This window comes from Idiotropiscis lumnitzeri, chromosome 4 (assembly GCF_059441095.1).
Source record: "Idiotropiscis lumnitzeri isolate Australia: NSW breed Sydney's pygmy pipehorse chromosome 4, RoL_Ilum_1.0, whole genome shotgun sequence".
In the NCBI taxonomy this organism is placed as follows: Eukaryota; Metazoa; Chordata; class Actinopteri; order Syngnathiformes; family Syngnathidae; genus Idiotropiscis; species Idiotropiscis lumnitzeri.
In genome coordinates, this window is record NC_142394.1 from 7,961,006 (window position 1) to 7,973,340 (window position 12,335).

General features: G+C 40.6%; 1 protein-coding gene across 3 annotated transcripts; it reads right to left on the reverse strand.

The window, feature by feature from the left end:
- Positions 1–152: 152 nt before the first annotated feature.
- On the reverse strand, positions 153–9,749 carry LOC148337991 (putative polypeptide N-acetylgalactosaminyltransferase 8). Of its 3 annotated transcripts, none has more exons than XM_088292401.1 (11): positions 9,551–9,749; positions 8,362–8,611; positions 5,843–6,009; positions 4,834–5,017; positions 4,340–4,537; positions 2,921–3,035; positions 2,644–2,829; positions 2,397–2,534; positions 1,120–1,215; positions 438–605; positions 153–373 (listed from the first exon to the last, which is right to left on the reverse strand). In XM_088292401.1, exons 1-11 carry the CDS (start codon positions 9,732–9,734, stop codon positions 227–229), a joined length of 1,833 nt encoding a protein of 610 aa, XP_088148527.1. In that variant the 5' UTR covers positions 9,735–9,749; the 3' UTR covers positions 153–226. The 3 variants fall into 3 exon arrangements, with proteins under 3 accessions (XP_088148527.1, XP_088148526.1, XP_088148528.1); XM_088292400.1 differs by having other exon boundaries at positions 4,792–5,017; XM_088292402.1 differs by lacking the exons at positions 153–373; positions 438–605; positions 1,120–1,215 and adding an exon at positions 1,222–2,228 and having other exon boundaries at positions 4,792–5,017.
- Between the last annotated feature and the right edge of the window lie 2,586 nt (positions 9,750–12,335).

Genomic DNA, 12,335 nt, shown 5'->3' on the forward strand with positions numbered 1-12,335 from the left:
AGTTTTTGCCATGTTAAAAGGCACGGTTGTAACAATCTATTTATGTACCTTTATGTGCATTCACAATACAAAATCGTTCTGCACATGCAGTAAACAACAAATTTTTTTTCAACAAAAAACTGCGGCCTATAACCTGGTGCAGCTTGTATGACTTTTTTTTTTTTTGCGGTGCGCCTCATAGTCCGGAAAGTGTGGTAATAGGTTTGGTGGTTGGACGGGTGCCTCATTACCCTTGACCCTCTCTCTCTTCGATGTAATACTGAATGTTCCAGATCTGACCAGTGCATTGCTGCATAATGAGGTGATAGTAGGTGTCTTCACCCACCGCAATCTCCAGACATCGCTTCGTCTTCCGGTTCTGGATCGCCGATCCCTGGAAAATGATTAGTTTTTTGCTCAGAATCGGGAGATATCCTCTCATTCCAGCTTGTACCCACCTGCTTAAAGTCCCACAACATGTTGAACTTCTTCTGCGCGGCTGTCTTGCACTCATAAAGGGCCGGGTTGATGCCTCGTCCAGGGTCCACCAGGCAGCGGTTGCTGTTGTACGTGTGGGATTTGATGCCACCCACGTACAGCTGCCCGTTGGTGCGGTAGTAGCAGCGCTGTGGCAAAGAATGGGGTCACCAAATCCACACCCATAACTTTAGTTACCCAGTCTACGACTACCTTGAATTTTAATTAATAAATCAATTTGAGGAGCACCTTTCTCATTTCGTTAATTTTGTCTAAGTTAATTCATTTCCAGTTTTCAATTGTGTTTCGCAAGTATCATTTTTCTCTCAAGGAATCAAACACTTATTAATTTGGCTCCTGTTTTGCTGTTCAAACTTTCCCCTTTAATGCAGTTCTCGTCAAACATCTGTGAAACACGTGCTTGATTACACAAGCACTTAATTCTACCATCTTGCGATTACATGTCAAACAGATGAGCCGTAAAATGCAAATTTTGCCGAAACCACATATTGTGAAACTTGCTAGTGAGACAAACCTCTATGCCAAAGTTGTTCCATTTGTGAGGATAAAGAGTGCATGAGTACAGTACATGGACCTTAATCTGGATAACAAGTGTATCATCTAAATTCTCTAGAGGTCTTTCCATCGAGGATGGGCTCGTACCTGAGGGGCAAAGGAGTGGCACGCGTAGAGCGTTGGTGTGCTGCCTGGAACTGGACCCTGGTCTAGGCACAGATCCGGCTTCAGGTGGTTTATTAACTGCAGAGAGGAGCGGGATAAACAGTGTTGATTCCTGACATATGCACAGGGCACCGTTGTTGATGCGGCGTCCCCCTCCAACATTTTATTTATTTTTTTTGCTGCCTGAAATAGTTTATGAAATAATGGAAAGTCCTGGTTAACACTGATGCTCATATGGGGTATTTGCACCACCTTGCGGGATTGCACCAGTGAGAGTACATAGCAGTAACTGGGCACTTCATTGGTTTTAATTGCTGGTATGTGGTTTATCATTGTTAGTTCTTGGTGATTCCTTGCAGCGTAATAGTGGGATGCAGTGATCCCAGTAACGTGTGAAAGTAAAGCTCATATATTTTTTCTTTTACAGCAATAACTAATGTTTACATTTCTCAGATTTTTACTGACTACAGTTACTTTGCAATTTATTGCTGTGTAGAAATTAGCAATGATGACAAGCATTTTACAATAAACTTGACTTTTACTGTTTAGTAATAGTGCCGCTAGCTGCCTGATGGGTGCAGCAGTGAGTGACATTTGAGAACACTTGGATTGGCAGTTTGGGTGAGCTGGATGGATGAATAACAATCCCATATTTTTCATTCACAGTTTTCTCACACGCAAGCATGGAACAAAACCAATAATGGAATGTCTTACACTGGTCAAATTAATCAGCGGACCTAAACCCAACGCAGAATGCATTTTACCTCCGGAAGCGGAGAGTGAATGGAGAAAGCGCCAGAAACAAACAAGAACTGAAAGAGACTGTAGTAAAGTCCTGGGAAAGCATTTGAAAAGAAGAAGGCAACAGCAGGCTGTGATGAAATGTTCGAACAAATAAAAATAAATAATACAACTCAGCATTATTAATTGTATTCATAGTAAATGAATCCTGATCATCTTTCTCTGCAACAAACCATCCAATCTCATCTTGTGTTCTATTGAAAGTACTTTTGACGCTACATTGACATACTCTCAGACCTGCGCAGATGTGAGAAGACTTTTCCACCGCATCGGCCAGACTTTTCGCTTTCCTGCGATGGCAGCAGACGGTCAAATCAAAATTGGACAATTGGAAGTCAAGATCCAAATTAGTCGATTTCAAGCACTAAACGTCGATGCGGAATAGTCAAGTCACCTGTCAAGTAGTCTACCAATTGGCTGCTCCCCAACTCGAAAGGCAAAATAACGATAGTGCTCACCACTCCGTAGGCGATCAGGTCTTTGAGCGGCTCCAGCATGGGGTAAACGTTATCCAGGTACCACTTGAAGGGTTTGCACTTGAGTCGCTCCCTCAGCGCCTTACGTTCAGACACGTCGCCAATGTCCACGCTGTGATTCTGAGGGGGGAAAGATGCTCAAAATGCCCATTGTGCTGGAAAATGCCACTGTCCCCTGGAAACGTTCCGGGATTGCGGGTTCCTCTGCAATTGGTTTCTGAAGACCAACCTGGAAGGGAAGGTTCCATGCGATGTTGACGTTGTGCTTGTACTCATCCAGCCAAACCTCGGCCACGCGCAGCGCATTTCGCTTCATTGTGATGCTGAGGTCGGGCAGGTAGGGCTTCATGGCGCGCTCGATGTGGGCAATCTTGGAGCAGGGGATCACCTCCACGCTGCCCCCGCACAGCCACACCTGCGGGCTCAAACACACAGCCGAGCTGCGGCATCACAGTGAGCAAACGTTCCAGCTTTGTTTAGCGCTTTGAACCGCACCGGAATCTTACCCGGATGCCCAACTCCACGTTCTCGCCACCGTATATTTTCATTCCTGCGTCCAGGCTCCCGATCTCGCCAAAGAACTTGCGATCAGCCACGAGTATCCCCATGACTGCAGGGCTCCTTTAGTGGCCAAGAACACCCACCAATAAGTACTCAGCTTGTTTCCAAATTGCTACTCGTCAGGTTAAGAGCGAACTAGTCTGTGTAAATGCAGACATTATTCATGCAGCACACATTGAAACTCCGCTGACGCCAAACTATGTTGAGAAGCCGCCAGCTGCCCTGAGCCAGGCTGACGGAAGTCAGAGTTACTCTTTATACCAGTTAGTCTTTTGAGCTACGGCCGCCCCCGAAAAGCCTCACAAATGGCCATCGCTACAAAAAACATTTTTTTAAATGTAGGAACTATCAACTATAAAAATTATTTTACATTAAAATGTGTTTTACATATATTCTGTTAAAATTGTATTTGGAATTACAACTTTATTAGGTTGACAAATCTTCAATATTTTTTATTTAAGAATATTTTGCATTGTATGTTTAACTTCCTCAATGACTACTGAATTACAATTGTTATAAATATTACAGATATTTTCTTTCATTCAAGTTAGTCAAGTCTTCCATTTTCCAAAATATTTAATTTCAATGTGTGAAATATTTATTAAATTAAATTAAATATTTAATTTATTAGAAATAATGTATTTTCTATATTTAATATATTTCATTACTGTATTTTGAATTACGTTATTTAAGTTTATTAATGTTTTAATATTTTTTAATTAAATTAGATCATTATTATGCACAGTGCTACATTACTATGGTATTTTTATATTATCACACTTCACAAGGAGGGAAAAAAAAGAATGTGGATTCCTATCTTCGGCTGAGGAATTTTGGTGGCCAACTCCTGTTTTTCCATTGAAAACACACAGGTTCAGCAATTTGTTTAGTTTTTTTTTTTAAGAAGAATTTCTAGGGTTAAAAAATAAAATCCTCCCCAATGCATTTCAATAGGCTTCAATTACCGGTAAAGTATATTTCAATTATTAGATTTCGCTATTGGAAGGCAGCCCCAGTCTCTAATCCCACTGTATTTTTACAAAAATAACAGCCTTACACTTCAATTCAACTTTATATATATATAAAGTGGCATTATTGTAATTGCACATTCAAGTAGTCTTCTCTCCACATTATAACCTGTTATCGGTATATAAAAAAATATTTCCCTTAGAACTTGAATTTATTTTTCTTCAATATTACTTTTTATTAGTTTTTTTTTCATTCAAATGTAAATCTTAATGAATGACAATTTAATTTCATTCAATTCATAGCGATAGCGTCAAGCAAAGTAAGCTAACGTTTACATGATCCTATCGGTGAATGAGGCAAAACTGAGGAGAGCGGGTGCAAAATGTGCGACTCACTTGGCAGGCAGCGACTCGTCGTTGAGCTTGTACCACTCGGGCCTGAAGGACTCGTACATGCACCAGAGCGCCCAGTCAAAGGCATCGGCAGCCGGTCCGTAGTGGGTCACGGTCAAATCGTCGTAATTGACCCGATCAAAGACAGGTGTTAGGATGACCGTGCGGTCCTCCTTGATGCGAGCCAGCAGCGGTTCTGCCCTGAACACACAAGCAGACACGCAAATATACATGGACATGGTCTCAGCTCCTCAGTCAGCCACAGTCATATAAATCATTCTTTGCAGAGGATAAAGATAAAGAACAATCCTTTATGTTCAAATGTTGATTTCATTGCGCTAAGAAATATAGAAGATGACTGATGGGAAAAGATGAAAGCCAAATAATTGAATCCGTACTTTTACCACTGTATCGGTTATTTCTACTAGGTTACAGAGTGCCACTACATTTTCTACCTCTGACCTCCGCAAGCATGGAAATGGCAAGATGACACCAACCACTGCACATGGACTTCAATATGGGCGTCCAGGATGGCAACCACATCACCGGTGGCTATCTCGCATCCGGACAGTCTGGCCTGGGTGAGGCCAAGCTGCTCCTTGTGCACCACCCGCTTCAGCAGCCCCGGACGCTGCTCGTGGATGACCGCGATGTAATTTTCCAGTTTCTCCTTCAGATCCTCTGTGGACACACATACTCTCATTTCTTACTTCCGTTTTTGACAACGACTAAAATAGTGCGAATTTTTCCATGCACACAACTTAGATAAAGAAACATCATTTAGTTATAGTGTCAACATTTTCGCCATAATCTTTATTTGGCGCAAACACAACATTGCTCATCACCAAAATAACACGACACTGAACCAACAGTCAAGCATAGTTGCATCATGTTTTGGAGCTGTTTTTTTTTATTCATTTCCTCTTCAAAAAAAGTCTACAAGAAGAGCTGAAATGTATTTGGTCTTAATCAGGAGCACTTAAAACGGTGGCAGTTGTGGGATGACATCCATATATCACATGAGTTTGAATGGGACTGGCGCATTTTGAACACCGCACACTCTTTTAAAAAATATTGGAAAAGAAATCGATTGAGTTGTACAGGTTACAGGTCACATTGATGGGAGGATAATTTTTGTCTCATGAACAGTATATCACATAAACCTGCATTTTGAACAGGGGTGTGGAGACTTTTTAATATCACTATTGTACTAAAGGGTAGCTGACTTTTCGCTTTGTCACTTAACTGTTTTTTTAACCCTTTAACAGTCCGTACAAACCAGCTTGCATATGATATACATATAAATACAGTATATACATTTATGCATCGCATAGGTTTGCGTGTATATGGACAAAGTAAAACGATACAGACTTCCACGGCATAGCTTTACTTACACTGCCGGATTGGTTCTAATGTGTTAAATAAAAAGAAGGTGAAGAATGTCAAAGTGACACGCAACCTTGTAAAGAGACAAATTTGGACAGCCCTCTTTTTTAGTTCCTGTACCATTTGTGCTGTGGTCATCCACCAGTATTATCTCTCTGAGCAGGTTGGGAGGGGTCTTGTCCATGATGCTGCGGATCGCCCGCTTGATAATGGACAGTGCTTCGTTCAGGAAGATCAACACCACACTCAGGCTGGGGAGATCAGCCGGATATTTTTTCTGCGCGCATCTTTTTAGAAGTAAGAGCAAGAAAAACATGATTAGTCATGTAGTTCAAAATGATGGCTTGTGATACATGTTGTGATAAGCATGTCTGATATTTAGCACATTCAGCATGATGTCTCATATTCATTAAGTGGTGTTAAAGGTCTTACTATACATATCATGTTAAACATGACATCTTATTATACAGTATGTTTTCTATCCATCATATTAAAATGCTGTCATATGATGCATCATCGTTAAAAATGACAAACATGCTATTTTCATCGTCGTATTACAGTTGACTGGTTAACTGACTTGAATTGAACTCATAATGCCAAGGTCACCTTTGGCATGGAAGTTCCTTGAGGTCATAGAAATAAATGCATCCTAAGTCACAAGTGAGATCAGACTTTTGACCAAAAATACACTTCAAAAATGTCCACTGCCCATACAGAGTCCAATGTCATTGCTTCTGATATAGCTATAAGGACAAATTTGGTGTCAAATTGTAAATTTTAGGGGTCAAGGATTCTAATAGATGTTTCAAGATAAAAAAAAAAACCAGACAGTTGGAGTAAAATATGCAATTGCTTTTTCTTTTCTTTTTTTCTTAAATAGGTGCCCAAAACATTTACAATTGCGCATCCATCTGATCATCCATCCATCCATTATCTTCTTATCCGTATTCAGAGTTGGGTTAGGGGTGCAGCAACTTTAGCATGGAAGCCCCTCCAAAGGGAGAGCACAAACACCCTCTGGAGCAAATCAATTTAGCCTGTTTGTAGCTTGATCTTGTTGTTTTGGTCACGACCCACAGCTTGTGACCATAGATCTTCAAGAGCTCCCTGTGCGATGTCCTATCCTGCTTCAAACAGTCTATCATCATCCCAGTCCCTAAGAAACCTTCAACATTCGAACCGAATGACAACCATGTGGCCATGAAGTCCTCGTGCAGGGCCACCTAAAGAACATTGCTCGACTCCTACTGGACACCCTGCGTTTTGCCTACCTGGCAAACAGGTTGGTGTATGACGCAGTCAACATGGGGCTGCACTACATCCTGGAGCACCTCAACGGCACATGGACCTACACAAGGATCCTGTTTGTGGACTTCAGCTCTGCGCTCAATACCATCATGCTCTCCTCCAAGCTTCTCCAGCTCAATTCGGCTCTCACCATCTGCCAGTGGATCCACAGCTTCCTGACAGGCAGGACTCAACAGATGAGGCTGGAGGGGACAATCTCAGCAACACACACCACCGGAAGTGCGGCCCCTTAAGGATGCATCCTCTCTCCTCAGCTCTTCTCCCTCTACACACAAACGAGGATTTGCCCCCTGCCCTGGAGAGGACACTCCTCCCTTGCCCGACTGAGAAACATAGTTTCAGATTTTTAGGTGCTGATTCTCATCCCAACCACTTCACATTCAGTTGCAAACCGCCCCAGTGAGAATTGAAGATTGCAGCTTGATAAAGTCAAGGAACCTGATAATGAAAAAAAAAAAAAAAATAGCAGACACTGAGGTCATCAAACAATAACACCGCAACGCCATGGCTGCTCCCTAAAAGAATGCCCATAAACATGGTTGCCATACTTTGGGACATATAAAAAAAAATATGTAAAGATATAGATGGCCTTTATTCGTCCCACAATGGGGAAACTTGCAGTGTTACTGCAGCAAAAATGTAGGTCACACAGAGACGGTGACGTAATGTAGCCGTTAATGTATAACATTAGCAGCAAACATTCAGAAAAAGCAAACAATGTACTGCGCTTGTGTGCATCCTGTCACATTGAACATCATGTCTCACTATACTGTATGTCATATTGAAAATTATGTTTTACAAAATACATTGTGGCATTAAATGTGGCATCATTTTATGCATGATGTCAATCTACACGTCTTACGATAAATACATACATGTCATGGGGGTTGTGTTGTATTGTAAAAGCGCTATCTTTCCGTCCATCATGGCATATAAAAAATGTCAATCTTTGCATCATGTCTTACTGCATTTCATTAAAAATATGTATTTTCATAAGTGATAGTGTGAAATGTCATTTGATGCATTGTGTTGTGATAAAAAAATAATTTGACTTTCCGTGCATCATGCTGTTAAACAAGATGTCATTCTACTTTATACTCGTCTTACATCATGCTATTAAATAATTCACAATTTATGCCTCGTGTTTTGTTTAAAAATATCTTGCAATAAATGTTATTTGAATTGGTGTCAAGATACATCATCGTTGTCACAATTTCTGCCTTTTCATCATGCCATTTTGCTTTGAAGCAGCCAGCATGCCTACGAGAAAGTGTGTTCAAGCGCTCTCTGTCGTGTTTGTGTGAGAGTGTGTGGGTTTATGTTGCGGTTACCTGGCGTGTCGCGTGTCAGGAATCTCCCTGTTGAGTGGCAGCCTGTCGCTGAGGAAGGCATTGTAGCCATACTTGGCAAACAAGTGCTCGGCCTCCTCCTGCTCCTCCTCGCTCAGACCCTCGCCCCATTTCTTGAACAAGGCCGAGTTGGGGAACATCTTTCTCACCACCTTCTTCTTGTCCTCCTTTTCTGCCTTGTCCTCAGCTTTCAGCCCTGCGTTTGTTGGGTGCAGCATGCTTATCTCTTCGACTGTAGAAATTAAAAGTCGTTTCATTGTTTATTGCATATGCGCAAAATCCCTCTTTAAAGCCCATGTATGTTTAAAAGTGTTCGACTATGGGAAAGGTTAACAAGTGTGTGGGAAGGGTCATGCACGGATGAAACATTGGGTGCAGTGCAAAACTGTTTAGCACAGCCACCTCACAGCTCTGAGGTCATCACTGTTAACTCAAATATGTTAGCAGAACTACAAAAAGAGTAACTTAAAAGCCAAAGGTTTTCAGAACTTAAAAGGTGATGATGACGCGTATCTTGTATTTTTTTTAACTGAAGAACTTACCTTTCGGTTACAGGGACTCATTTATTCTTAGTTATAAGACAGACAATTTTCAGTTTTTAAATCACTGGAATAATTAACTAGACTGAAATCAGTAAAAAGAAAAAAAAAAAACATGTTAACGAAACTCAAAGTTGTCATTGTTTTAAATACACGACAGTCGAATATATCAAATTCCTTTACTGAAAACATGAAACTCAAAACATTACAACTCTAAATTTTTTTTGAGGCAATTGCAATAAAAGAATTATATATATCTATATATATATATCTATCTATATATCTATATATATATATATATATATATATATATATATATATATATATACATATATATATAGATATATATAAATTAAATGGAAATATATTGTATAAATGTGTATAAAGATAGATAGATGAGTGTGTATGTGTGCGTGAGTAAAAAATGTTTTAATTTAGAATAAATCAATTAACTACTAAATATATTAATGAAGTTTGAATAATTACCCCCCAAAACCCTAAATGGATGCAACAATGATTGCAGGTCTCTGTAATTAGAGAACATGACCCATTCTTGCACTAATTGGGACAGGTGGATGTTGTTGTGCATGTCTTCATTGGGATGAAAACAAATCAAAAAGAGAAGGACTCACACAGCCTCTTAATGCTAGCCTCCATCTTTTCCAGCCTCTTTAATGTCCCTTGTCCCTGGACGGCGTCACTGCTGTGTAGAGGTTCCGAGTGGCTTTTCACATCCGTCCAAATGGAGCCCAGGTAAAGCATGATGGAGGCCACGAAGGCAATCAGCGGGACGCCTTTGAGCCAACCTCTCCTCATGTCAACGGCACCTGACAAAACAACGGATGGAGGAGGGAGTTTTCTTTGGCTTTTTATCCTGGGCCCTTCTTAGCCCTCCTCCTCGCCCTTTTCCCAGCCAGTGTGGGCATGCTCAATACGGTCCTGTGCACGTTCATTATTACAGACCAAATCTAAATGTTCTTGCTTTCATGTCGAGGGGAGACTCGATTTTTACGGACAAACTAACTAACTCTGGATTTTACAGACAGAAAAGTAGTGTGTAGTTTTTGCAAATTATCTGTCAAAGTCTGTCAGGTCCAGAATGGCTGCTGTTGTTTATTAGAACGTAGACTAAGCAAGAATGAAATTAAGATGGTAGATGGAGGTAGGAGTGGGTGTTCGGAGAGGCAGAGCGCTCCCCTCTCATTGATTTCCGAATGCATCCTAAATTGGAAACCAATGAGCAGCTCGGGCTTGAACTGATTTCATGATGCTCCACATTTCAATATCGATCCGATACCAAGTAAATACAGGGAAATTATCGCTGATACCGAAACAAACCAGCCAAAATGTAATAAAAAGGGGTAAGCAATTAAACAATCCCAAAGCTTTTCGTTAAAAAAAGATGCCAGACTGTGCGGAACAAAGATTTAGATTACACGTTTTTGTGAGTGTTTGTCCATTCATGCGTTGTGTGTGTACTACTTGCGGATGGCTGGCTACTTGCTTTCGCTACTCAGTCACACAGCAGATGGCACAACACAAGAGGGGAGGGATGGTAAATTTCAGAAACTCAGAGGGTTGTTGAAATGTGCCGTTCAGTTATTCTTCCATCCATCCATTATCTAAGCCTCTTATCCTCACGAGAGTCGCGGGTATGCTGGAGCCTATCGCAGATGTCTTTGGCAGTAGTTGCTAACCAATTGCAGGGTACACACAGACAAACAATTCAAAACATTCACAGTCACACCTCGAGACAATTTCAGTGTTCAATTAGCAGACAGCGCATGGTTTTGGAATGTGGGAGGAAACCGGAGTAACCGGAGAAAACCCACGCAGGCACGAGGACAACATGCAAACCCCCAACTCTGCAATGTGAGGCAGACATAGTCACCAGTCTCCGCCGTACTGCCGTTGGTTATTCCGAAAATCAGAGCGCACCAAAAAAGGGAGTAAAAATCTTCAATAGTTTATTAGCTTCTCGTGCAATTTTTTAAAAATGGCTCGCTATCACCCTCTAGAAATTGTCAAAAAAGCAGCTCCGGATGTGTGATTCACCGAACTTTCTGAAAATTTGATGGAGTATGTAAAAGGCCAAGACCTACAAAAGAGCCATATGCCAAATTGCACAGGAAGTCGGCCATTTTGAATTTACTTCAAACATTGACGTGGCTTTGACAAGAAAAGCTAATCTAACTAAAACTACACGAAAATTCCTCTTGAAGATTCCTCACATTTGATAATAAAGCAGGCCTAAAGACATCTACAAACTTATTTTTCATTGTAGTGGTAGCGTCACCTACTGGTTAAATAAAATAGACAGGTTTGAGGTGTGAGATTTTTTTTAATTAGAGTTGGGGCCCGTTTTTATTGGGTCGGATGAGTGTTTAGACCTTCAAGATGTCACAACACGAAATTTGTCATTTTTAGTGAAAAGCTCTGGGTGTGGTTTCGCACAGTTCGCCAATAAAACAATGCTGATTTTGGAGTTCTAAATATCAATGAAAACTCATGAAACTGTGGTGTCTGGCTTGGTGCTTTTAGAGTACACAACGCATGTAAATTAGTATAATAGATAAGTTAGAACTAAAAGAAAAAAAACCCCACTGATCAGCACTAAAAACAGTCACGTACTGCGACACCAGTAGGTAGGCCCGTTCAAATGGTGCAATTAATTACGGAATTTATTGCGATTAATTAGTTCCAAAAACGTAATCGCTCAACAGTATATATATATATATATATATATATATATATATATATATATATATATATATGATTTTGTTTTTTATCCTTCACTTTTAAAGTTCAATTATAATTGAAGAAATGAATTTGGAAATCATGGCATGCATAATAGGGCGGTCTGGCAACAAATGGCTAATTTAAAGCAGTTTAGAATCCTTAGTATTGTTCTTCAAATTTAGAAACAAATCTCTGAATTGACTTTCCATTAGTGATTAGTGGGATGCAAGTGTATTCACAAGGATATGAATGTTCACTTTTCAGATATGATTTGACACTGCCATGTTTGCTTTTGAGCTCGTAGAACCTGATAAAAGTCATCTCTACTGCTGTGTGACCTTATCCAAAGGCAAACAGGAGTCTGCATCCTTGTGGGCCACACGGCCACCATCTGTCAGGCGAGACACAACACACTCCAAATGAACACAATGTTGCACATTTAAATGGAATGAATGAAGGCAGCATTGAAGGAGTGGTCTGTTGTGTTTGGAAGGCAAACTTTGCTTCTCTTCTCAGACAATAGGCGCTTTGAAAGCAAAGTTTGCTTGCAGATTACTCGTGGTATTTTTGTATTTATTTAATTCATCTACTCCCAGTAGGGACTTGGTCCTGGTTGCCTCATGTTCAGATGCATACTTGCGGATTATGGCGTTAGATTTATGCCACAACTACGGAAGC

Excerpts from the sequence above, each read along its gene's own strand:
- LOC148337991 (XM_088292400.1), bottom strand. The coding sequence starts at position 9,734 with ATGAGGAGAGGTTGGCTCAAAGGCGTCCCGCTGATTGCCTTCGTGGCC. Across the intron at positions 5,018-5,842 it reads GGATGACCACAGCACAAATG|AGGATCTGAAGGAGAAACTG; the intron begins GTACAGGAACTA and ends GTGTGTCCACAG. Across the intron at positions 1,216-2,396 it reads ACCTGATCGCCTACGGAGTG|TTAATAAACCACCTGAAGCC; the intron begins GTGAGCACTATC and ends TCCTCTCTGCAG.